At 41.0% G+C, this 27,645-nt stretch overlaps 1 protein-coding gene across 2 annotated transcripts; it reads left to right on the forward strand.

Annotated features, from left to right (window-relative positions):
- The first annotated feature begins 13,867 nt into the window (after positions 1-13,867).
- Positions 13,868-26,806, forward strand: LOC146658607 (transcription factor E2F3-like). 2 transcript variants are annotated; one of them, XM_085422311.1, is made up of 8 exons: positions 13,868-14,404; positions 16,370-16,490; positions 17,688-17,818; positions 17,910-17,998; positions 18,684-18,842; positions 20,840-20,951; positions 22,505-22,646; positions 23,083-26,806. In XM_085422311.1, the coding sequence occupies exons 1-8, from the start codon at positions 14,123-14,125 to the stop codon at positions 23,382-23,384; spliced, it is 1,338 nt and encodes a 445-aa protein (XP_085278437.1). In that variant the 5' UTR covers positions 13,868-14,122; the 3' UTR covers positions 23,385-26,806. The 2 variants fall into 2 exon arrangements, with proteins under 2 accessions (XP_085278437.1, XP_085278438.1); XM_085422312.1 differs by lacking the exon at positions 13,868-14,404 and adding an exon at positions 14,529-14,745.
- The last annotated feature ends 839 nt before the right edge of the window (positions 26,807-27,645 follow it).

Consider the following 27,645-nt stretch of genomic DNA (forward strand, 5'->3'; position numbering starts at 1 on the left):
TAGGAAGTGGCTGCTGGCTGGTGAGTACTTCTCTTGTGGTCAGAAAGGGAATTATGTCAATGCCTGTCCTTCGCGCCCACGCCCATCAGTAACCGTAGGGGTACAGTGTTTCCCTACCTCCACTCAGGTACTTGGCAAAATTATTCTTAATCCTTATATTCACCTTTATAATGCCTCCATCGACTCAGGAGCAGAGTAAAATTTTATTGAATAGTCTTTAGCCAAGAAACTCAACCTCCTGTTAATTCCTCTGACTTAACCGTTGCAAGTCTCTGCCTTAAATGGCACCAGACATCGCCTATCGAACTCAGCCCATCAACCATGTAGAAATCTGTTCCTTTTTCATGCAAATGGAACTCCCTTAGTCCTTGGTTATCCATTGCTGAGTATTCATAACCCACAGATCAACTGGTCTAAAGGCTGTATTTCCAGGTGGAGCCTTTTGTTGCTGTGAAAACTGTTGCTTGCTGCAAGACCTCACACCGAGCACATCTACTGCGGGTGTGGTACCTGTTATCGGACCCGGAGTTAGCAACATCCCCCTCAAAACCCGAAGAGGAGAGTCCTGGCCCCTAGCCCTGCCAGTGTAGCAGAAATGGTGACGGATGATGATGGCAGCAGCAGCCGTTCTTCTCTGCATGAGTAGCTTAATGTTGTTCGTATGTAATTTACATTGAGTGGGCTAACCACGTTATTAAATTAATGCATGTAAGGTGAACTAGCAAACACCGTCGTTGTTACATGCGGCTGTCTTCTTGTTTGATGGCAGATGCCCCCTTCACCCTGGCCAAAAAGGCTAAAATGACCAAAGAAAAGGTGGAAAACAGCTAAACATGAGAGGTTTTTGGACAAAGTTTGTGTTCTTTCCATTGTTTAAGCACTGCTTCCAGCCAAGAGTGATACCATATATGCCCCATAGCTGCAGAAAAGGCTAACATTGTTATGTTTTTACAAAAAACAGCTGAACATGAGAGGTTTTTGGACAAAGTTTGTGTTCTCCATTCTTTAAGCACCGGTTCGAGCACCGTTTAAGCACCAGCACCGTTTCAAAGGAACCGGTTTGGCACCAGTAGCGGATAAAGCCTAAATGATACCCATCCCTAATTTGTTACTGCAAGGAGCTCAATTTATAAAATGCACACCACCTAATCAGAATAAGGGAGGGAGAGGAATAGAAAACAATACTAGCCTTCAATACTCACCTTGGACATTTCGAATATCTGGTCATGCCATTTCGACTCACTAACGCCCCTGCAGTGTTTCAGGCCTTAGTGAATGATGCCCTAAGAGATTTCATCAGTTATTTTGTATTTGTTTACGTTAATGACATTCTCATCTTCTCCAAATCCAGGTCGGAACACATGAAACATGTCCGCTAAGTCCTGCAGCAGTTGCTGGAGAACCACCTCTTTGTAAAAGGAGAAAAATGTGAGTTTCACATCCAGTCAGTTTCCTTCCTCAGGTTCATCATGGAATAAGGTAAGCTACAAGCTGACCCGGCTAAGATTAAAACCGTGGTGGAGTGGTATCAACCCCAAACAAGGAAACAGCTTCAAAGATTCCTTGATTCTGCTAATTTGTGGGCGACTGGGAGCTTCTAACCATCAAGCTTGCATTAGAAAAATGGAGGAAATCGCTGGAGGGGATGGAACATCCACAGATCATCTGAATGGACCACAAGTATCTAACGTATGTGCAGGCAGCCAAGTGTCTGAATGCTCGTCAGGCCAGGTGGGCTTTAGCCTTCGCCCATTTCAATCTCACTATCACTTACAGGCCTATATCCCTTAATGTAAAACCAGACCCTCAATCACACCAATTCTCTACTCTGAATGAGACCTCAGAGAAGGAAGAGCCCATATTACCCGCTACTTGCATCATCGAATCTCTCACATGGGAGATCAAGCCACTGATAAAGGAGGCTCAGCAGGAAGAACCAGAACCTGGAACTAGACTCTCAGATTGTCTACACCACATGTGTAAAAATCAAGGCCTGTGGGCCAAATGTGGCTGGAGAACTTCTGCATTAAAATAAGTTTACTGTATGTTGCTTCAAAGTGCATGTTGAGCATAAACAACATGTGTGAGCATAAACACCCTGTTTTGTAAAATTATGTTTCTGTCATATGTTTGTTGTGCCATAGTCCTGCCACTCTTGACTTGAATCTTGTAAATATTGCTGAGGTAGTTGGGAGACTGTCACAAAGAAAACCACGTTTTTGGAATTGTTTTTGCACATTGTTGCTTGTTTTTTCACTATAAATAAATTCACTGTCACCTATCAGGAAGTCCTGCATCTGGATCTTGTTTTCCCTGAAACCTGACAGTCTCTCTGTGCTAGCCCTGCAACAGACTGGCAACGTGTCCAGGGTGCAGTGTTGGGGAGTAACGGAATACATGTACCGCTGTTACGTATTTAAAATACAAAATATGAGTAACTGTATTCCGTTATAGGTACCGTTTAAAAAGGTGGTATTTAGAATACAGTTACTTTGTTGAAATAAATGGATTACACGGCGGTACTTTCCTGTTTCATATTGTGGCGGGTCAGGACTGTTTTGGTTTTGTTTGACAGCTACGTTCTGTCGTTCCAGGCGGCAGCGTTGCGGTTGCCATGGTTACAGGGCGACGCTTGCGCTCTGCGTGTTTCCTGGGTGAGAGAGGCCTTTTTGTTGTTGTTGTTGTTGTGCTAAGCTAATAGGCAGAATGCTACAGGTATAACTCTAAAGAATGTAGCCTCATGGGCAGTGTAGTCCGTGCTGCTGGGAGAATGGACTGCCATACACGTTATGTGTCTGTGAGCGCAAGGAGGGAGAAAAAGGCGAGTGGAAAAGTATGAGCTGTCATCGAGCAAAAACGGGAGCTGGAAGCATGTAAATATAATAATAACCACTGCAGCCAAGAAGAGTGCCCGATGAGCCCAGTTGTAAGTACGCTATTAATACTCGACTGTACGCTGTGTTCGGAGCAGCAGCCTTTCAACGCCTCTCTTTGTCTCTGGCAAGCAAAGTTGACCCAGACAACAAAGTAAAGCTATTTTTCGGCTACCAGCCCGACACCGAACCCGGTATATTAGTCAGAGGTCCCTTTACTACAGTTCGGAGCCGCGGACCTTCAGTAACATTAATAAATCACAGCAATAGTACATTCACGTAGTTGTAAAAAGCATGATAATATATTAAGTAATCCAAAGTATTCAGAATACGTTACTCTCATCGAGTAACGTAACGGAATACGTTACAGAATAAATTTTGGGGCATGTATTCTGTAATGGAATACATTTTAAAAGTAACCTTCCCAACACTGCCAGGGTGTACCCTTTCTCTAGCCCTATGGTAGCTGGAAGAGGTTATTGATTTTATGGGAACATCTGTGCTGAGTATAGCCTAGGAGTTCTAAGGTCAAAATGGGACAACAACCCAAGGGTTGTTGCAAATGACCAAACTAAGATCCTGTGGAGATACAACAGGGCTCTAGAGTGTGACCAATTTGGTCGCAAATGCGACCAAATTTTTCAGTGGTGCAACTAAAAAAAAAAAATTTGGTTGCACCTGTGCGACCAAATGTTCAAAAAAAAAAAAAAAAAAAAAAAAAAAATCTGTAACCTTCCCTGTGGTCAACAACAGACACATTTTGCCCCTATCGTGGACTAAACCAATCAGAGATAGTAAGGGGCGGGACCTCTCTGATTGGCCGTGGTCCACTTGAAAGTGCAGGTGGAAGTGGGAGGTGAGTAGCTTGAATAAAGCGATATCAATTCATTAAATCCTGAATCGACTTTTAAATATAACTGTGTTTTGCCAGAAACGCCAGATTCTCAGATTAAAGCTCACAAAACTATTTCAACAACAACCAAACAGCAGATGAGAGCAGGTACACGGATTCCACACAAAGACGTAAACACAGAGCGGACCCGACGCATCAGAATCAGCTTTGTCTTTCTTGGCTTTCTCACCCGACGGCCCGTAGACGGACACGCTGTCGGAGCTTAGGGATTCTGATGCGTCCGGTCCGCGCTGTGTTCACGTCTTTTTGCGCTGATTCTGAGCTGCAGGTTTTGTCTCTCTCCAGCCAAAATCCACCGAGCCAGCAGCAAAAGAAGCAGCAAACTGCGCTTCACATTTGATCAATGTCGTCATGAATTTTGCTGTTTTGCTTCCACGACTATTAAAATCACACTTCATGCACAGCTAGCTCTCTCTCTCTCTCTGTACTTCAAGAACAGTTTCCCGTCTCCAATCTCTGTTTTCTGTATTATTCATTCGCTTATTACCCACCAGTCTACCGTTGTTTACAGCGCTGTCGGCTGCTGTCTTTTTCTTTTCTTTTTTTCACTTAAATGACCTCGGACAAGAAAGCCTATTTTTTCTGTTGTTCAATACTGAAGAAATTTAAACTTTATATGCAGAACATTGTAGAATATTTTTAAGGTTATCTGCTATAAAAAGCCAGACCAGGAAAATCTCCTTCATGTTTTTCTGTGTTTTATTCTCAGTTACTTTCACACAAAGGCATCTGCTGTGATGTTCACAATTCTGATGAAGTCAGTACTGATAAATGATCAGAATTATAATATTTCTGACTCTTCTGGCTAAGTTGAATCGAATCGGGACTTTGAAAACCAAAATCGAATGGATTATAGAAATCAGTGATGATACCCAGCCCTAGTGAGCAGCCTAGGCACGACAGAAGTGGATGTAGCTGTAATAGGAAAAGAACTATTGCTAACTTTTCTGTTAAGTTAAGGCCTGATCCTTCTGAAATTCATAGCCAGTGCTCTGACACGGTGTCATCAATCTTTGAATGCTGAAAAAGCACAGTGTATCCAGAAAAACACATTATATTATATAAATTATTATAAAATTTGTGTGCGCCTAACTTTTGGACATCATAGTGGACATAGTGGACATCATAGTGGTGGACGAGCACAGAAGATGGCTGTAGTAGTAGATTTAGCATCACAAAGTAGAGAACTGGAGAAATACGAAGGGCTGAGAGAGGAGCTAGAGGATGCAGAAGGTGAAGGCAACAGTGGTCCCCATGGCAACAGGAGGACTTAAAAATATCATATTTTCTAAATGATAAACAATCAATATGACACTGAATGTCATATTGATCACTAAAACAGAATCATTCTTTCTTTTGGTTCCCCTCAGTGATGAAGACAGAGGTTAAGATCAACTGCAAAATCAAACCAGAATAAGGTTAGTTAGGACATATCATCATGCTTTAGTCTGAGGTGGTTTCTTTCTGAATCTTTCTTAATATGAAGGACGGTTTCTTTGGCCTTTATGTCATCCTGTCACCACAATTCACCGTCTATTTACAGGGTATACAAACCATACTGACATACTGTTGGCTAGAAAGACAGCAGAGTAATGTGACCTTTAAGTCAAACTACTAACTTGTCATACAGTAAAACATCACTGAAGTCATGATGGATGGTTTTCCCTTTTATATTCCAGACTGACACAACACACGGTTATTTTCAGCTGTCTTAGCTGCTCTACCTTCTGCTTTATAGTTATTATTGTATTATATGTCAAAGTAAAAATAAAAACTAAATGTGGGGAAACAGAATGTCGTGTGGATCTTGTCTAAGGAACCACACTCAGCAATCAGGCCAACTAAATTGGATTGTAGTCAGGGGACAGTTATCACTGAAGTCAGTTATACTTATAACTTTTTGTCATGGCCTCACTGTCATGTCAGAAAATTCCCCTCCATCCAAACACCTGTATAGTGGCCCTGATGTGCAAAACAAAAAGTTTCTGCTTAGCTACATGTGGTGACATGACAGACAAAACTCAGGACAAGAAAAGCAAGCATAACTCTGCATAACGTTATCCAGTGATCTCAGTCTGAATTCTTTCCAGTGTCCTAACATGGAAGGAATGTCTTTGTTAAAAGATTCTCTCATTATTCCAAAATCCCTTTCCATATTTTTTTTAACTCTCTGAAAACTCTAAAGGGCACTGCTCAAAGTAGTATAGAAACATCAGGCTGTTGCTGTAGATCATTCTAATAATAATACTAATAAAGGGTAATTTTGTTGTGTTTTTAGTTGTATTGTTATGTTTTGCACCTCAGGGCACCATACGGTAGATGTTGAGACTTCAAGACAGTAGTGTAGTTGTATAGAGTCATGTAAAAAAGAGAATTTTCACAACCCTCTACATTAGTGATGTGTCGGTCGCGAACGAAACGGCTCTTAGAGCCGGATCTTTGAAGTGAACAATGCGAGCCGGCTCATTATTGGGAGCCGTGGTTTTTTTTTTCTTCTTTATCTCACCCTCTCTCACACACTTTTTTTCCTGCTTCACTCCGCACACGAGCCTTGTGCTTTAGTGGTGTGCGATACTGCATATTTTGGTATCGATCCGATACCAAGTAAATACGGGCCAGTATCGCCGATACCAATACCGATACCAATACTTTTGAATAAATAAGGTGGATGCCTTGTTGAATTGCTAAATCGCAATTAATTTTCATGACCTTAAGTGTTTTTTGTGATTTTTCCTTTTGTATTATTAATTACTTAAAACCCAGGACATAATTAGGAGAAATAATTTATTTATAATTAAATAAAAAATGCTTTATTATTGTGGCGGGCCGTGTTCTGCGATGCCGCTGCAGGTTTGGTGGTGGTGATGTGTACGGCTGCCAGCGGGAGAGCTGCAGCCGTTGAATGTACTGTTACAGCAACCGTGTGATTATTGTAAGAAAAAATGATGCTGCGAAGCATGAAAATGCCATCGGGTCTGCCGTGGTGGCGATCTTTTTTTTTGTTGTTAATCTTAAGTGCACGCAAACCAGTAAACAAATTAAAACAGATAGTGTTGATAAACTATAATACAAAAATTACAATTAAAATTCTAAACAACAAAAACAATTGGTAAAAATATAATTAATGTCCAAACAACTTAATAACCCCCAAAGTGTCTAAGTCACGTGACGTGTCAGCGCAACACCGAAAAGTAAGAGGGGGGGGGAGTGTGCCTGCTCTCCGCTGACACAGGAGCGGTGAGTCCAGCGACCTGGCTGTTTTGTTTTTGCCGAAAGCACAGCATAGCAAACAAGCAGAACTCAAAGTAAAGAATCGATCTAACCAGGCTAGTATCGATCCGATACCGATCCCGACTTGGGATCGATACTATCGATATTTGGATCGATCTGCCCACCACTATTGTGCTTTGCGCTGGGAAGGGGGGGGAGGGGCAGTAGTTACACTCGCAGTAGCACAGGAACAGAGCAGGAGGGAGAGACAGAGAAAGAGCCAGGGACAACAATGTCATATTAGAAAGATATACAGGGAGTGCAGAATTATTAGGCAAGTTGTATTTTTGAGGAATAATTTTATTATTGAACAACAACCAGACAAAACGCCAAAACACAGACTTAACAATGTGGTGCATGCTGTACAGTGCAGCGAGGAATGCCCAGACCTCTACATCGGAGAAACCAAACAGCCACTTCACAAGCGCATGGCACAACACAGAAGAGCCACCTCCACAGGACAAGACTCAGCAGTCCATCTGCATCTTAAGGATAAAGGTCACTCTTTCGAGGATGCCAATGTTCACATTTTGGACAGAGAGGACAGATGGTTTGAAAGAGGAGTGAAAGAAGCCATCTATGTCCACTGTGAGCGACCATCTTTGAACAGAGGCGGTGGTTTACGACACCAACTCTCTGCCATCTATAATCCAGTTTTGAGATCCCTTCCCAGACGCCTTAACGCCCACTCACATCCTGGGCCATCTGATCTCAGGAATTCGCATGATAAGGTGGGGCCAGGTTTCACAATGAACTCACCCGAAACTCTGGCTGATTGGGACCCACGCCCAGTTTCCCACCTTGGCTCAGGCGATTAGAGGATCATCAGGGGGTCCTTTTGTCCCTCTGTGGGGGGTCACTCCCACTAGGTTTATATCTGGGACTCTCCACCATTTGACCTTAGAACTGAAGAAGCTTCTCGGATGAGAGGTGAAACGTCTTCAAGTAACTTAAAGAAGTCCAGACGCTTTTCTTTGCAAGCTCCTTTGAACCCAAAAAACTCATTAATATCAAAGCTGAATGTTTTTGGAAGTAGTTTTTAGTTTTAGCTATTTTAGGGGGATATCTGTGTGTGCAGGTGACTATTACTGTGCATAATTATTAGGCAACTTAACAATTATTTATTTTTACCAGTGAAACCAATATAACATCTCCACATTCACAAATATACATTTCTGACATTCAAAAACAAAACAAAAACAAATCAGCGACCAATATAGCCACCTTTCTTTGCATGGACACTCAAAAGCCTGCCATCCATGGATTCTGTCAGTGTTTTGATCTGTTCACCATCAACATTGCGTGCAGCAGCAACCACAGCCTCCCAGACACTGTTCAGAGAGGTGTACTGTTTTCCCTCCTTGTAAATCTCACATTTGATGATGGACCACAGGTTCTCAATGGGGTTCAGATCAGGTGAACAAGGTGGCCATGTCATTAGTTTTTCTTCTTTTATACCCTTTCTTGCCAGCCACGCTGTGGAGTACTTGGACGCGTGTGATGGAGCATTGTCCTGCATGAAAATCATGTTCTTCTTGAAGGATGCAGACTTCTTCCTGTACCACTGCTTGAAGAAGGTGTCTTCCAGAAACTGGCAGTAGGACTGGGAGTTGAGCTTGACTCCATCCTCAACCCGAAAAGGCCCCACAAGCTCATCTTTGATGATACCAGCCCAAACCAGTACTCCACCTCCACCTTGCTGGCGTCTGAGTCGGACTGGAGCTCTCTGCCCTTTACCAATCCAGCCACGGGCCCATCCATTTGGCCCATCAAGACTCACTCTCATTTCATCAGTCCATAAAACCTTAGAAAAATCAGTCTTGAGATATTTCTTGGCCCAGTCTTGACGTTTCAGCTTGTGTGTCTTGTTCAGTGGTGGTCGTCTTTCAGCCTTTCTTACCTTGGCCATGTCTCTGAGTATTGCACACCTTGTGCTTTTGGGCACTCCAGTGATGTTGCAGCTCTGAAATATGGCTAAAATGGTGGCAAGTGGCATCTTGGCAGCTGCACGCTTGACTTTTCTCAGTTCATGGGCAGTTATTTGGCGCCTTGGTTTTTCCACACGCTTCTTGCGACCCTGTTGACTATTTTGAATGAAACGCTTGATTGTTCGATGATCACGCTTCAGAAGCTTTGCAATTTTGAGACTGCTGCATCCCTCTGCAAGATATCTCACTATTTTTGACTTTTCTGAGCCTGTCAAGTCCTTCTTTTGAGCCATTTTGCCAAAGGAAAGGACGTTGCCTAATAATTATGCACACCTGATATAGGGTGTTGATGTCATTAGACCACACCCCTTCTCATTACAGAGATGCACATCACCTAATATGCTTAATTGGTAGTAGGCTTTCGAGCCTATACAGCTTGGAGTAAGACAACATGCATGAAGAGGATGATGTGGACAAAATACTCATTTGCCTAATAATTCTGCACTCCCTGTATGCTTTCAATAGTGTCATTTAAGTGACCTAGGTAGCTCTGTTTTGGAAGTTAACGCTAGAAATGTGTTTTGGAATTTGTACGTGCTTTGTCTCTAGGGGCCACCGTATATATTTATATATAAACATATATAAATAAAACCACTTTTTTTTTAACATTAGTAATTCCTTTTGTGCATAATTTTATATTGTTGTTAATAATAAATTAATTAAAGCAACAAAACAACCTGAAGAGCCGGTTGGGAGCCGAAAGAGCTGGTTCTCTAAAAAGAGCTGGAGATCCCATCACTAACACCCAGCCCACCACTGGGGAGAGATGCCCTGCAGATTCACGAATGATTGGTTGATTTATAATACTTTATTCATCCTGAGGGCAGTAATTTAAGAAAAGTAAATTACACAGCTTACACCTAAATTCTTACCCTATTCAATGTGTCATGTGCCCTGGTGTCAGCTGCTGTCATCAAGACATTGTTATCCAGACGTCTTGTATATATTTTATTTGTTTTCTGAACCTTTCTCTGGCTCAATTAGCCAATTGATGGAAGTGGAAAGTGGAAAAGTGTGCCTAATGAAGTGACTACTGTTGAATCTGCATAATGTAATGTATGACTCTATGGGGACTGCTTCTAATCTATCGTTTTATTTTTTTCCTCAGTTCAGCGCTCTGTATATAAGGATCTGGTTCTGCTGATCCAGGCAGAGAAATATCAACTAAGGAGCAAGGCAAGGGCTAAAATTTACTAGTTTTATACACTGACACAAAGAAGAGGGCAGGGTGTATAATCATGTGTAAACTACCAGATTAAACCTCAGCTAACTTATTTAATATAAATGTTATAATCATTCCACTGGTGTCATTTAAATTGTAATGTAAAAGAAAAATCAGTGTAATATTTTTGCACAAATAGAAACGAGTTCACCTACTTGTTTGTGTTGTTCTCACACTTGTAACCTACTTCTTTAGGGTGAGAAAAGCTTCGAACAGGACTGCCTGATGAAAGGGGGCCATCTGTGTCCAATGCACAATGGCACAGATTACAAAGAGGTCCGGTTTGGGCCACACATATGTGTGTTGACTCCTCAGTCCACCCACCACCTGGTCCGCTTTTACTTTGTGACGCGCATAAAGAGCATCCTGGACGACTTCCGCCATGGCTTGAAACCAGATCTTATTTTAAACTCCTGTATTTGGGATACTTCAAGGTGGGCGTTGTTGGGATGGAATTATTTGAAGTGCCTCAATTCTATGCTGGATAGGCCCCATGTGGCTGTAGCAAAACAGCCACAAAATCAATTTAACAGACTTATTGTTATTTAACTATTATTATTTAACAGTTTATTACCTCTTTTATCAGTAATGTACTTACTATAAAATATGGATTTCATAAGTTACGGGTTTATTGAAGTCAACTAGTGAACACATCGATCACTTTATTGAGCTACACCACTTCCACTCTGGCGTTATTGTTAGCATAAAAGATTAAATTTAAATAAAGGTTACATTTTAAAATTGATCATTGCCTCCTGTGCCTAAATAAATACATTGATTACCATTAAAAAAAACGCATATGAAGTAATCACTCCTTTCAAGGATGCCCATTGACCATCACTTTTCAAAATAATCTGTGCAAGTTATTGAATGAGGCTTCCACACACCAAATCCGGTCGTTGGTACTTCCTGGCTTGTGTAGCCATTTTGGAGTTTTTACGTGCTTCGGAGTTTGTACGTGTTTTGGAGTTTTGGAGTGTTTTTGTTTCACTTTAAATTTGTTTAAAAGGAAAAAGCTGAAAATTTAAACAGTTAAAAGTTGAAATGCAAATAGTTGTTTTTTGTATTATATGATTTATTTCTTATATTTTATGTGGAGTGAATAAATAAAAAATTATTTACAGTGGCCCCTAGAGACAAAGCACGTACAAACTCTAAAACACATACAAACTCCAAAGCACGTGAAAACAACAAAACACATAAAAACTCCAAAGTGGCTACACAAGCCAGGAAGTACCAACGACCGGATTTGGTGTGTGGTAGTAACAGGTAAATAAACTTTTTTTTTTTTTTTTAATTATTTGAATATATATGAGTGCTTGTGTATAAATACACAACCAAAACACATTTGCTTTCAATTGTGTAATTTATGTGATCTAGGTAGCTCTGTTTTGGAAGTTCAGTTAACGCTAGAAATGTGTTTTGGAATTTGTATGTGCTTTTTGAAGTTTGTACGTGCTTTGTCTCTAGGGGCCACCGTATATATTTATATATAAGCATATATAAATAAAACCACGTTTTTTACATTAGTAATTAATTTTGTGCATAATTTTATATTGTTGTTAACAATAAATAAATTAAAGCAACAAAACAACCTGAAGAGCCGGTTGGGAATCGAAAGCCGGTTCTCTAAAAAGAGCCGGAATTCCCATCACTACTCTACATAATCTTGTGAAAACTAAGTACACCCCATGATTCAGTTGCTTGTAGAGCCACCTTTAGCAGCAACAAATTGAAGTAATTGTTTTCTGTATAACTTTATCGGTATCTCGTGTCATTGTGGAGAAACTTTGCCTTGCACTTCTTTGCTGTGATGTTTCATTTCATTGAGGTTTGTGGGACTTTGTTTAGGCACAACTCTCTTCAGGTTATTTTCAATCGGGTGGAGATCTGGACTTTGACTTGAGCCATTACAACATCATGGGTCTTTTCTTTCTCAGACATTCTGTTGTGGTTGATTTGCTGCTGACCCAGTTTCACCCAAGCTTTAGATGGCAAACAGATGACCTCTTATTTCACTCTAGACTTTCATATGTACATATGGGTTTGGAGTTCACAGTCATCTCAGTAACTACAAGGCACCTGGGTTCTGTGGCTGGAAAAAACAAAAACAAATGATCACCCCTCCACCACCGTGCTTGACAGTTGGCATTAGGTGATTGTACAGATTTGTTGTGTTTGATGTTCTCCAGACACGGTGCTGCACATTATGGACAAATATCTCTACTTAGGTCTGTCCAAAGGACATTGTTCCAGAATTCTTGTGGTTTGTTCAGATGCAAACCCAAACTGTGTTGCCATGTTCTTCAGGCTTACACCTTGCAACCTTTCCAAACAAGCCATAGATGTTCTTTTTTTTTTTCTAATTGTACTGCCAAAAAACGTTAAAATTTAACATACAAACTGAGGCCTGACAGTGAGATTTTACCATTTCTCTGGGCATTGTACGGTCAGATGGAATGAATTTTCTGGAATGTCCACTCCCAGGAAGATTGCAGCATTGTCCTGACAACACACACCTACAGTAAATGCTCCAGATTAGCAAACTGCTCAAACTTAAGCTTTTATCAAGGTGCTCACAGTTGCTGGTGATCAGTTAATAAAGTGAATTTCATTTGCAGTACCTGAGTGCTAATTCCAATTACAGTGGAACACAAACTTCCATTTTAACTTCTGAAAACATTCTTTTTCCACTTGGCTGCAACTTCATGCCATCTATATCTTCTCCTATAATTCTTTCACTTATGCAGATGACATCAGCACACTCGCTCCTCTATGTCTCACAGATCGTAACAGCCATTTCCATAGCAAACATATGAGATCCCATAATCCAGACAAATTTATTATGCTTTCATCTGACCGAACAATGTGCTGGCTACATTCATCATCCTTCTTGTCACAGTGGTTTCACAAATACAGTATTTCAATTTTGTGTGGTTTTGAGAGCAGTAATTTTCTCCTTGAACATGGTCCAAAGAGATGAACATCACACAGTGCACTATTTAAGCAATCACTGAAATAACAAACAAAGAAAACAAAATCTGTAATGTCACTGGGTGCTTTGGAAACTAATGGAAAAAAAATAAGCAAATCACATTTGTTGCAACATAGAGTTGAGCTCACTTGCATCACTGAGACTGTATATTGGGACCTGCATTTTGCAATGTGCCTTTTTTAAAGTTATAGGTAAGATCCAAACTTGATTAATTTAAACGTATTCAGAAATGATAAGAAGCACAAACACATGGCTTTGCAAATGTTAAAAAAATCGGTCTAATGATAATAATTACATTTTTAATATAATTTAATATAATATTTAAGTCCGTAGATATGTTTTGGTTCGTCATGCTTTCTCTTCAGCAAATTGGTCTCTGGCGCCACCTTACGTCCTATCAGAGAGCTCGCAAGGCGTGACAAGTGACGTCACGTGTTTACAACTGCCAATGAACACGTGGCGCACTGAATCTGAAGCCGTCATTGGTCGAAATGACATCGATATGGGTGGGTACTCTGCCGTTAGGAGCCAATAGGGTCTGGCATGTAAATTCTGTTTGAAATTTTCCCGGGAAATCTGAGTTTCGCGGGAGGGTTCTTGAGCGCGTAAACCGTATCCCTTCATTCATCAGGCCGTTTCCTGAAGCCATTTCTAGACGGGGGAAACGAGAGTTGCGCTACTTTTTAATCCGTTGCATCTGCCTAAATGCACTTTCTGAGGGAAAAATACTTTTCAGAAATCGATAGTTCAGACACTCGTCTTTACTTTGGTCTGATTATTTTTGTAACCATTGCGGCGGATTAGCAGCTATACGAGCTCGAAAGTTCCGAGATAAGAAAGGGGTTACCCTGAATACGCAAGATGAGAAGAGGGACCTCCTCGGCTCAGGAAAAAGTGATTTTAGCAGGGGTTGGAGGCTCTTCTCTGGATAATAATATAATTTTAACAGCTCTCTCGGATCGTTTGAACCCCGGTCAATCAAACGCTACGTATATCCAAATAATAACCACACCACCGCCTTGCAACATTACACAGACATCAAATGTGTGTTTATCCGAGCCTCAGATTAACAACATTTACACAACTCCACAACAAGCTGCAGCAAACGCAGCAGGACAACGACCCGCTCTGGGAAGACCGCCGGTAATAATCCACACAGCTTGCTTATACATTTAGCTTTGCTACGCTCAGCGACACAATGTTAGCTTGCTAACCTAGCCGAGCTTGTTGTTCAGGGCAGCTAATGTTAGCTATTTAGCCAGGGCATTCCCTCGACTCAACCTAGCGAGGTGGCTAACTAACTACCGCTAGCTAAGTTACCCAAGTGAGCTGGTTAAGTGTTTTCGTTTGCTGTGGGGACGCCAGTGACAAGTTTAAGTGAGTTTAGCGTTAACTGGAATGCAGACCTGTCATCTAAGAGAGTGTTAGCAGACTTCATGGTGCTTTTGAGTCCGCTTCACCTTTGCAGCCAGATGGAAATATTGGTAAGAGATGACTAACGTTAGCGCTGGCCTAGTGGCTGCTGTTGGTGTCTTAATTTGGGGGGTTGGGGGATGGTTTCCCTGGCCGGTTCTTGGTAAGCTATATGTTTGTTTTTAGCGTTTTAACGCTACATGATTAGTGGAACTTATAAAGGCATGATGTTATACGCAGATATCGCTACAATTCAGTCTGGGATCTGCTCGATAGATTTTCTCCCAGTCGTCTGTGAAGATGCAAGCCAACTTGGGTAAAGCTTTGAAAATATGCGTTAGCTATCAGAGCTAGTAGCACTATTGGTTATTAGAGAGCAACGTTAGTCGTTGTCGAGCTTGACCTTATTCTTTTAATTCGGCACAACTGTGTCATGCCACTCTTTTGTAACTGAAGTAACGCTGTGGTGCCTTTCATGTCAAGTAAAGTGAAACCCGAGTTTGTTGCTTTAGTGCTGATTCTACGTTTCCTGTATTCTCAACATGCACAAACCACACAAAACAGTTAAAGCTGCATTCAGGGTGTTGTTTTCTTTTCTTTCTCCTCCTGGTTATTCATCTTTTATGAACTCAACCAGTCTGCACATATCAGGCTGTGAGCCATGAGAAGGCTTTGGGGTGAGGGGAGCTGCTTGCTGATATAAAATGGCTGACACTTTGACTGTCAACAGAGGACATATTTCTTTCTTTCTCAGTCTGGGGTTATGCAAAAGATGAAGTAGTAAGTATGGGTTTAAAAATTATAATATGTTTTCCATTTCAGGGGAAAGTGGCTTCTGCTGTGCATGAGTTTTAGAGGGAAATGCAGACCAGCAAGCTGGTGGCACGCTGTCCTGCTCAAAGACACTAAAACAGGATGGATTCTTGCAAAAGCACAGATTCATGTTCATTGGGCTATAATTGAGATGGGTTATTTGATTTAAAAAAATTATTATTGTATTTTTGTGCTTTAAGAAACAAGACATGGGGTATGTTTACGGTAAGAAGTTTAACATCTGCATTACCAAATCCAATGTTCAACACATGCCATAAATGGGCTTAAACATGGTGAATGGTACAGATGAATCTGGGGACAATGTAGATGCATATGAAGCTAAATAAAAGCTTGTGTTGGAGCCATAAATTGCTGAATCATACGCTTAAACTGACTCGTGGTGGGTAATTGGACATCAGACATTTTTGTCTGGATTTGAGAATTAAGTTTTGGACTGAGCAGAACTACTTGATGCTTCCATTAATTATTTGGCTGGGTGGAGTTATACGGTCGATTATTTATTGGGTTTGGCGTTGGTGTGTGGTGGGACGTTCAAATCGTCGACGTGACTCACTCTTGAGCTATTTGGGCTTGCCCTTTCCAATAAATTTGAAAAAATGGAATCTCTGTGGCTGACAAAACTTCTTTCAATTCAGATTTGATGTTGCTGTCCTTGCTGCGAAAACCTCAGGAATACTGAAGTAGTCGACGGAGAACAATCACATTTGGTGACTAAAAGCAGCCTGAAACTAGCAGTCACTCTATGAAACTCTTCTTTGGTCCTATACTGTGTTTTAGAGAGACTAGGCTTATGGAAAGGCTTTGGAAGTGACTGCCAAATAACCACATCCACCCTTAACTATCCCTTCTGCTCTCTCCTAGGCAAAAAGGCGATTGGCGCTCGATGATTCGGACCACCAGTACCAGACAGAACCAGCCAAAACTCCAAGAGGTAGAGGAGGAGCCGCGGCATCAAATGGGGCACGGCTGAAGACACCCAGAAGTAAGAAGGTGGCTCTTAAGAGCCCTCTGTCATCTTGTTTGTTCATTTCACTGCAGATTGTTTCAACTTCATCGTGTCCACGCTCCTGCCGAGCAGCACAGATGGGAACAGTGTAGATTCAGCTGTTTTTTTTTTTGTTGTTTTTTTTTTAATGGTTATTCCAATAAAATGAGTTTTATTTTTTCCCCTGAGCTAAACATCATCATGAAGGTAAGGTCCTTGGTTCTCTCCGAGTGGTTCACTCAGCTTTCCATGAAGAAAAATCTCTCCAGTGTTATATCACTATATTAGTGGTGTTGATTAATCTGTTTCATCAATATATAAACAGTAGTATTGTGTATCTAAACTATGGAGCTGAAATGGGGAACTCTCTCAACATATTAAAGAAAAGCAGGGAAGTGTTTCCTATGAAGCGTGTTGCTTCCAGACTATATTCAAGCACAGTAAGTAACTTCCTGTTAGCTTGGTGTTTTATTTGGCCTGCATTCTTAGAAAATTTAAAAAAGAAAGTGGGGAGAGAGATCTGGTTCTTTTACATGAATCTAGTGATCGTGGCAGTGTAATACGTGGTCTTGTGGGAGGTCACAACAGGTGACGTGGTGTGGATCTCTGCTCTTAAACCGCTCTGCCCACTGAGAACGGGAATGGGACACTGTGCGAACAGAGCCTTTAAAATTAAAAAACTTTTAGCTTTAAATTGCAACCCGACAGAGGAATTAAAAAGTGATCCTTTTTTGCCAAACTGGCTTGTAGCTCGTCTTCACAAAAATACGCCGGCGATTGTCGCTGAGTCATTTCCCTTTCAGCATTTCCCTGGAAAAACTGTCTTCGGTTTTCCCAATATTGAGTGTTAGTGAGCAATTTGTACTGTAAATGTGTCCAGTATGAAAATGCCTCGCTTGTTTCCAACAATGACTTCAAAGTTGGCTCTTTGTCTTTGTGAATGAGTCACAACACAAAACAGAGTATGATCACCCATCCGTCCAGCAGGTAGTCTGCTTCTTCTGACACCCCTGCTGCTCTTGGACTCCTGTTGACTCTCGGACATATTGATGAAGCTGCGTTTCGCTCAGCCATATGCTCTCATGTGAAACTGCATCTAGCAATGACTGAGTTTTCATGTCTTGGCTAGAAACCGTCCTTCAAATTGCTTAAATTACTTAATTTCCCCTTCTTTCTGCTTTTTGTCCACCATAGCACCCAAGTCTCCACCAGAGAAGACGCGGTACGACACATCTTTGGGCCTCTTAACAAAGAAGTTCGTGGACCTTCTTGCTCAGTCTTCCGATGGTGTTTTGGACCTCAACCTTGCTGCTGAAACCTTACAGGTAAATTGAGGAAGATGCTTTGTTTTCGGTCAGCGTTTTAGCGACTGATGAGTTACGCCGTTAAATCTGTACGTGTGTTCCTCACTTGCAGGTACAGAAAAGGCGGTTGTATGATATCACCAATGTACTAGAAGGCATTCACCTCATCAAGAAGAAATCCAAGAACAACATTCAGTGGATGTAAGTGGTTATTCTCCCTCACTCTGCCATGCAGGTGCTTGGTTTGGACTCTGCATTTTTCTTTCTCCTCCATCTTTGCTTCTTTCTTTACCTCAGCTGATGTGTTGTATGAGGATACCCAAAAGTGCCGACACTCGAATCATTTTAGTAGTTCGCTCACTCAGAACTCATAAGTTCATAACTGGGCACGAGACACCTGTGCTTTGCAGTTTAGGGTGGCTTTTCATTTAAACAGATTTTGAGTCATGTTTGTGAGCTGTATGTACTGTTATGGTTTTATTTTAAAGCTCTGTTGATTTTCCTCTCATGGCCTAAGATGTAGGTCGTGTCCCTGTCAGGCACTAAAGTTGGAAATGACTACAGAAATTTATTGGGTCAGAATACTTTGAAGGTAGTTTCCCCAGTTTTATGTTTTGAAGTCACTTGTTCTTTACAGGATATGCGGTCAGTGGAGCCTGGTAATCACACCTTTGTAATGAAGGAAAGGTGCTTAAGTGAGAGGTAGCTCATACGTACCGAAACATAAATCCTGTGTTTACTTGAAAAGAAATCAGAACTTTTTTGCACTGTTGAAGTTGATGTGCCAAATATTTGAAACTAAAAACCAAATGGCTGCAATTGAGCACCCTTAGGTGACTCTAAACCGCTGTATTTCACTCTGCACTGGCTTTTCTTTCATTTACAGGGGCTGTAGTCTGTTGGAGGTCGAAGGGGCGCTGAGCCAGAGACAGAGACTGACAGCTGAAGTTTCTGCGCTGGCTGATGAAGAGCAGAGGCTCGAACAACTCATCCAGAGATGCTCTCTGGATATGAGACACATGAGCGAGTTGCCAGGCAACCAGAAATATCCTTTTGTTAGTTGAGATTGTGGCTAAAGTTTTAGTTCAACATAAATCTCGTAAAGATGCAGAGTAAGTCACTACAGGATTGCAAGGTCTTGTTTGTAATCTACTAAAACTGCAGATTTCTGAGCAAACACCAAGCAAGTTCATTTCAGGAGTGTCCACTGCAGTTTTACTAAGAGCAGTGACAACTGGAGAATCAGAAACAACCTGATGATAGATTTTTAAATGTCTCTGTAAGCAGTGTGCTTCTTCAGATCAGTGGGAGGAAGCTGACGGAGTATTGATACGTTCTGACATGAGATTGAAGTCGGTTAGAAATCGCTCTTGACTAGGGAAGCCATTCGCTTCTTAAATGCTGCAGCTCATGTAGGGAGTGGCTGTTTTATTACAAATAAGTTTGTCACAGGCGATCTGATCAAAAACGCCAAACATCAGAAGCCTTTGCTGATTTGAGTTTGGGAGATTCCCCAGTAAAGGTGATTTTCTTGGTCACGTCCAGGCAGCAGGTCCTATAGTGCTATAACCCTTTAACTGTGTAATTTGCGATTTCATTTAAACTTGCACAGAGCGCACAAAGTCAAGGTCTGTTTCAAATTAACTCAAATTTTATGTGGAGGATTGTTGTTCATAAGTCTGAGCTGCAGCTGATTAGTTTTCAGCAGGTGTAGGAGTTCAGTTTGGAAGCCTGAGGGCAGCGTGTCAGGTGAGGAGTGGCACTGGACCATTTCCATTAGTACCTACTCAGGGCGGCTCGCCACAGTTTTCAGGATTTTCCTTTAGGTGATGAGACCTGGTACCAGGCCGGTGTTCCAAGTGACCTAAAAATGTAATGTAAACAGAATGCATACTACCGATCGGCTAGTTGGTGGGTCACTCAGTGAGTCATGAGTGTCTCCTTCACGAAAATCAAAACCGCCATTTATTAAACCCAGCAATGAGGAAAACAGCTGGACAGAAACAACTTTGCTGAGTCTGAAACTCTACACACTGAGCAGCAGGTGTAACGTTGCCTTGACGTCCACCTTTGTAGTGCTTAGCCGCATTGCAATAACGACCCCAAACACGTCCAGTTGGTACTTGGTTGTAATGGAAAACGAGTCGTATCGCCACAGGACTCGAGTCACATCTTGCTGATCTGAGTAGGTACTAATGGTAAACGCTCTTCAGTTTTTTTCAGCGCTGTTCACTGTGACTTCATCAATCGTGGCGATTCATCTCTGTGTATTGAAAACAGACTTCTTTTTGTTAACTCACCAATAACCCACTCACCAAAGTTGCTTCCCTACAACGTTATCCACTTCCCTAAAATTAAAAATCAAGTTTAATGATAACACTTCTGACAAACTGGAGGAGATCCAGAACTGACTGCAGAGGCACAAATGCAAGTTCACACATAGGATGCGTAGAAGATCACACAATCATCAGAAGTTAATGTTCCTGTAGATCATATATAAAAAAAGATTTTCTGCATAACATTAGCTTGCAGCCAATTATTAGAATCATCAGGGAAAAAAATGGATTACCTTGTGATCGAACTTAATAGTCATGGTTTGCATGTGTGCACTGCTCAGTAAAGACGCAGAGGCTTGAGATCTTTTCCTCATGGACCCGTGTCCTCAGATTTTGCACACTCAAACTCCTTCAAATACCATGCAGTACAGCTAGTTGCAAAAATAATTGTGCTCGTGCCTTTCATTTGTAAATTGTCATTATGAATTCTTTAAGTCTCACTAATTGTTTTATGATGCCAAAAGGGGGTTTAGACAGGCACAGAATGGTGACATGGCTGTTTCTTAGTCTAAAAGTCTCTTCTCAAAAAGCTGTAATATGCTTTCAGTACTTTAAGAGCTCTGCCTTCAGGAACAACTAGCTGTGTTTTACTTCTCCTCGAACAAACATCTCTTTTCTAACATGTCACAGAATGCAGGTCATTTCATATAGTCTGTTCTGTATCAACACAGACGCAGTTTTATTTCTTTAACCCGGCTGTTTCCACATATGCTTATGTAACATACCAAGATATCAAACAAGGGAGCCTCAGAGACCAGACGGTTATTGTCGTCAAAGCGCCCACAGACACCAAACTAGAAGTGCCGGACCCTGAAGAGGTTTGTATACATGCTCACAAACACACGCGCCTGATTTTTTTTTTTTTTTTTTTTTTTTTCGACCACTTGGCATATGACTTGAGTTCTTTTATAGACAAGACTTCATATTGGTTAGGTTCACTTCTGACCTTAGTCGGGTAAGTCAGTCAGTTTTAAATGTAACTATATTGAAGTTTTTCAACGTGATGTCATGCACATCTTGCTCAAGATTTGTCCACCATATTGGATCTTATACAACCACTGGTTGCTAGGCAATAATGTGTGTATTGCCTGATTGGTTCGGAGTGGTTCATGGAGGTTTCTGGTTTTCGCTGGGTGAAATCTGTTGGAAAGTAGGTGCTGCATGAAAACCTCCTATATTGCACCAGTTGGTAGCAGATTTCCCGGTTGCCAGTAGTTCTGTTTTTTTACGCCTCAACTGTAAAAGGTTGATGGCGCATTGTCAGCACCCTGCAGCGCAGGTGGGCAGGCGGGTGATGTGGACCCCCAAGTTTGTAAATGGATAACAGGAGAACTCAGACGAGTTTGAATCTCAGTGACCTCAACCTCAAGATCAGGGGTCGGAGGTCAAGTTTTCTGAATATTTTGTCAATGCGATAACTTTAGAAGATGGTCACCTAGGATTTTGAAATTCGTCCCATAGGTGCACCTATTAGAAGGCTGAAGGGTACTACTGACCACTGCCAGTATTTTTCCATGGTTCTCTGCAGACTCTTGCTAACTATCTTGAGCGGTAGAGCATCTTGGAAAAGTAGTAAACTTTTAGTTTGAAGGCGAGTGGTCATCATTTACGCTTTTTCACACTGTCACCGTTTCATTACAGCTCAGAGCAGCTGGACAGTGTTTACAGACAAGTCTGTCACTTTCATGGAAACTATAAGCAACTGAAGGGATATGCTAGCAACCGTTTTCTGGTTGGGCAAAATGCATCTTTTTTCCCGTATTGTCATGTGGGGGGAAAAAGGGTGTCATTTTCCAGCGACTGCCATCAGCCTCCAGCATCCACGTAACTGGTCGGGGAATAACCCCCGCCCAAATACACACACACACACACACACACACACACACAGTGGGTGGTTGCCAAATGGTCCCTAGCTGGTTTCTAAGCCCATGTGACTGGTGCCTTATTAACTTGATCCTACATTGTCACTATGATGGTCATATCTCCAAAATGACTCAAAGGTTAATGCAACAAGGTTGGCAGTCACGTGAACCTCAGTACTCTACTGTATGTTCGAACCATTTAATAGAAACGGAAATTGGGCTGGCCTATGTAACAGACACTTTTTCCCCCTTAAAATCTGTGTGTAAACTTTGAATTAAAAAAAAAAAAGATTTAAACTTAATTTGGTACCGTTAGTTTTAATTTGTCCTTCAACAATGATTTCTGAGTGGCTCGGTCAGTCTGAGAAATCATTGCACTGAATTGATCATATTTTAGATTCATTGCTACATGCATAAACTCCTCCATTTGGTGTGTGCACATGTTGGTAATCAGTAGTACATTTATGTGCATTGTTGTTCTGATTCGAGTACCTGTTCTCTCTCTGTAGAGTTTATCCATACACCTGACCAGCACAAAGGGTCCCATAGAAGTTCTGCTGTGCCCGGATGAGGAAAACGACCCCAGGAGTCCCGTAAAAAATGGGAACACAGACATCAATGGGAACTCTCCTTTCCTCAAAGTCCTTCAAGGTTGGTTTCAGATGGATAGTAGTGTACCGCAGCACTTTGTTTTGTCATTCATAATGAAAAGCTGATCCATTTATTTTGCGTATCATATATCCATAGACTGAGTAAAAGAAAAAATAGCATGATCATTTAAACACATGGAGAAAAAAAATCCCCATTTCTATTACAGTCACAGAAATTGGCAACATTTAAACAGTTTTCTGTACTGAAGTGAATGAAAACCACATGCTTTGTTTCATTGTTCTTAAATAGTATGAATGGATTGGTAAGAAAGGAGTTCAGTGTTCAGTGCTGATCTAGAAGTGGTTCCAGAAGAGACGTCCAGAGCTCACTAGATTTGCTTCCAGTGCAACAAAACAGCCGTACAGCTTCTTTGAAGACCAGTGGTACTCTTGGCTGTTTTGGTGTCATAACAAATTGTCTCTTTCTCCTTCCACAGATCCCAGCTGCACAACCACTTCTCCTAACCCCTTTCTGGCTCCACCTCCCTCCTCTTCCTCAGCTGTCTCCGTCACAACTCTTTCACCCATCTCATCCACTTACACCAGTCTCCTGCAGCAGACAGAAGACCAGATCCCCTCATCCCTGGGTCCTTTCTTAAACCTTGGGCCTACTCTTCTGGACCAAGAAGATGACTACCTGTTAGGTTTGGGAGACGACCAGGGAATTAGCGACTTGTTTGAATCCTGTGACTTTGATAAAATGCCCTCTCTTGGCCTGGATGAGCTCCTGGGCAGCTAGCATTAGGTGAACAAAATGGACGGAAACACAGAGGGCTTTTTCTGTCCCACAGGGAGTACCGTGTTCTTTCATGGTATAACTAACAAACGTCATCAGCAGTGTAAAGCCTTTGATCTCCTTTTTAGTGGATGCTAATTTACACAGCTGGTTGGTTAAATGTAAATGGGGATGGGAAGGGTATCCACATCTTTGTATGGGTGTTACTATAGAGAGACAGCAAAGAGAGAACAGCTATAAGGAAACATCCCCCACAGTGCTTGGCATTACCTCACATCTGGGGTTATTGCATTGTGTTGAGCATAACCGTGCAGTTACCAAAAAACACCCTCGAGATTGGGAAAGAAGAAAAATCACATTGTCAACTCTTGAAGGATCCTGTCTGGGAATTTGTTTTGGCAAGTAAAAGGTTGATCTTCTTTGTTTTATCTTCGGGTGTGCAGAGCTACCCAGGTAACGCTTTAGGTGTGTTACTGCCAAGTGCTGTGGGTAGAGTTCAAGCTGATTTCATCCACAACAATGATCTGTGACCGAAGGCTTTTACTGCTGACTGTTAAATAGCCATGTTGTGTGTGCACATATGAAACATTTTTGGAAATTATAAAAAATATATATATATAAGAATGGAAACAGGGCTGATTTTGATGCACAGCACTCGCAACATAGTTAGAATAGTTAGGTTAGGCTGATTATAAAGTTCAGAGTATGAGTATTGGGTACATTTGGGTGTCCATTGAAAAATTATTGTGGAAAATAACCAGAATATGCATTCTTGAGTCATGGAAGCAAGACATTTATGCCACATATTCCAGTGTCTCATCTCCTGACAAATACACAACTTGCTAAGTTGCTAAAGGAAGCTGGAAAAGCCATCATTTCTTGCCAGTGGGTAAATCTGAACACGTGATGTGCAAACTTAAAAATCATCTCCACCCTATACTCTTGATTTGGCAGTTGACGCCTCGACTCTCGCTGCTTTTTACCTTTCCCATCTTCATCAGCAGTAGCCGGCATAACTGAATCCCTTAATGCCTCCTCACTTAGACTGTGTGCAGTGCAATTATACTGTGGATTGAGCTATTCAGAGAAACTTGTGTTCGAATCACTTACCACTCTGTGCGCACTTCCTGCTCGGTGTGTACTGAGACTGTTGTTGGCTCTTTTTAGCTTCAATAACTGTTGAATTTTAATGGATTTTAAAACTGTAGAAATTACTTAACGTCTTGGGTCATCTAAGGGAAAAAAAACAGGATGAGATAGCCACTTATTTAAACTTCAGCATGTAATGAAGGGCTTTTTTTCCTCTGTAAGAAAATGTTAAAAAAAAAAAAACAGCTATTTTGTAATTTAAGTGAATTCAGCGCAACTAAACCGTAGTGACTTGTGTTTGTTTAGAGCTACTGAATTTACCGTGATTAGCCAGCAAAAAAGGCTTGATTACTTGCTGAAAAACAAGCTGAGAGGATGTAATTTTTTTCCCACTTTAGGTATTAGAAACACCATCACAGTTCACTACCAGTAGCTTGTCTGATTACATCCCTTGTAATAGTGAAGTGCAAAGAGACCTTGGCTTTTAGAGATCACAGGTGATATTGCTGCTGTTATTGTTGACTTATCCCCGCCCGACCTGATTGACGTGTGCTTGAGGAATCACGTGTGTGAGTTAATGTCAGAGTCGAGCTTGCGTTAAAGAGTAAGCCTGCCCGTGTGTAAATTGATGTACAGTTTTCTAATTTTTTTCAGTGCACAAGGTACTGTAGGCTACCTCTCACTTAATGTTGCAAAATAGAAAATAGGGCGTTAAGAGATAAATGCCATAGTTTGTATGATTTTTGAATTCTTTTGTTTTAGGAATTGCCCGCGTTTTATTTAGCAGTCATGTCGGAAACCCCGACATTATAGTGGGAATACCGTTGGCCAAAAGCCAGACTCATACTGTCGCATATTAATTTTCACCACTGGGGTGCACATTTGAAGCATAGAAAAGTGGATGAATGTATTGCAATATTTTTTTAGTGTGTGTCGTTTTTGTTTTTTCTCCAATAAGTTATTTAGCTCCTGTGTCAGTGTTTTTGTTTTAATTATGTTTTTTAAATGGAGAGGCACCACTTAGACACAGGCAGTGATTCGCAGTTGGTCTATCTGGTCATGCAGAGACATTTCTGTGTTTTTCGCATCCCTGGTTTGGCTGTTCTCTGTTGGAAGTGTGTAGGAACTTTTGGAAACTTCCCCCCTGATATTCCTTACCATTTTTGCAATTCTCAGTTTTTTGGAGAGTAGTGATGCCTCTCCAAGTGCCCCTATTATGTTCATGTACAACCTCTGTTTCATTATTGCTAAAGGAGCTAGAATATGTTTGCGTGCTTTAATGTTCAAAGAACACATTATACCGTACGTTGCTGCAGCATTTCTGTTCACTTTGTCTGAAACTTGCACTTTTGTGCCTTGAATACTCCGCTCCCAATAATCCCCACAGTCTGCACTAAATGGCTAGTTGGCATGAAAAAGGCAAGGTGACATTATCTGACAACAGAAATGCAAAATATGTAAATGAGAACATCACTTTGGACTGTATTAAAAATACACGGTTGTGCATTCTTTTAGGGTCTGCCAAATTAGCCACTAGGTGCAAGTGTTTTACACAGTGACCGAGAGGTTACAGAAGAAAATCCTCGAATGCAAATTTTATTTTATTTTGTTGTTTGGATGAACTTTATTTTTTGTGCTGCTTTTTGTTTGTTTGTTTGTTGGGTTTTCTTTTGAAGCATTTCACATCTGCAAAATTCTGACGCAAGAGCACGATGGGGGCAATTCAGGAAAAGCATGTTGACTTGTTAAAGAATAGCCTCAACTCTGAGAAGAACATCCAGTCTCTTCATTATTTCAATCTTTACAAAATGCACAAAAATGTCCTGATTTACAGGCGTATTTATATTGGTGTATTTTACATGTATTCATGCAAAGTTTAAACACCCACTCTCCAGTTTACAGTAGGTAAAATATTTTCCCCCAAGGATTTCAAGCAACCAGAATCTGGTTGCTATATTTTATGTCCTTTTACATGAGGGATTTTTTTTGTGTGTGTGTGTGTGTGTGTGTGTGTGTGTGTGTGGTGGAAAGATTGTACCTTTCCATTGGTTTCTAATGGAATGTTGGAGATTTCGTGCACTGCTAAAGCTAGTGTCTGGTAATAATGAGTGACTTAAAATTGCAACTTTTTTTTCATTTCGAAATGTGTGATTAGATCTTACTGAAGTGTATCGTTAGGCTAAGTATGATGCTAACTATGGTCCACATTGAAACAGCTTTGTTTTTATTTTCTTATGGTTATTCTTGAGCTGTTACCAAATACGGTGTAATGATCAGTGAATATTCTGTAAAGCTTATGAAAAAAAAAAGACACAAAAACAAACAAAAAACAAAAATCTGATTAGAAAGAATTGTCTGTAAAATTATATTTCTGCCTGTTTTTGCTAACTACAGAACAGAGAGCAGTTTGCGATGTGAAGGCATGGGTGAAAGAGCTCATGAATGTTGGAGATAAAATTGATGTTTTTTGATGTGTGTATTTCAGTTACATGCTTGTTTATGTACATCTGTTAAAATGAGGAATTTGAGCTGTGTGTGCGTGTCTGTGTATTGGAGGGGTAGGGGGGGATAAATGAATTTGGTTTTTTGTACTCTGGGCATTTGTAATTGAAAATTTGAATAAAGCAAATATAAATGAGGAAATGTATATTTTGTCTTGATGCGTCTTCAGGGAGTAGTTTGCACTATGGTGGAAAGTTTGGCTGCACTATTAGAAGTCTGTAGGTTCAAACATGTATAGTAACTTGCCACTAATTACACCTTACTAATTGTACAGGTTAGGTCTCCTTGTGTCTTCGGGGATGTTGTAATTGTAAGACCGATTCAACAGGGAACTGGAAACATCAGATTCTGATCCATATTGACATGATGGCTTCACACAGTTGCTGCAGATTTATTGGCTGTCCATCCAGGTAACTGCTTTCATGAGAACTTGAATCAGTCTGGCTGTTGTTATCTGACATCAGTAATTTGTTTACACTAACAAACCAACCAACTTGCCAACCATTCTCTGTAAACCCAGGAGATGGTTGTGTGGGGGAAATCCCAGACCAGCCTGTCTGGGATTTCACATTCAAAGTTACATAAATCATGTTTCTTCCTCATTCTGCTCAGTTGAAACTCAGCAGGTCATCTTGACCGTGTCTACATGTCTAAATCAAAGTCAGCTTTATTG

The sequence above is a fragment of the Rhamphochromis longiceps genome, linkage group LG11 (assembly GCF_057381845.1).
Source record: "Rhamphochromis longiceps isolate RC_006_pf linkage group LG11, R_longiceps_female_GT1.1, whole genome shotgun sequence".
In the NCBI taxonomy this organism is placed as follows: domain Eukaryota; kingdom Metazoa; phylum Chordata; class Actinopteri; order Cichliformes; family Cichlidae; genus Rhamphochromis; species Rhamphochromis longiceps.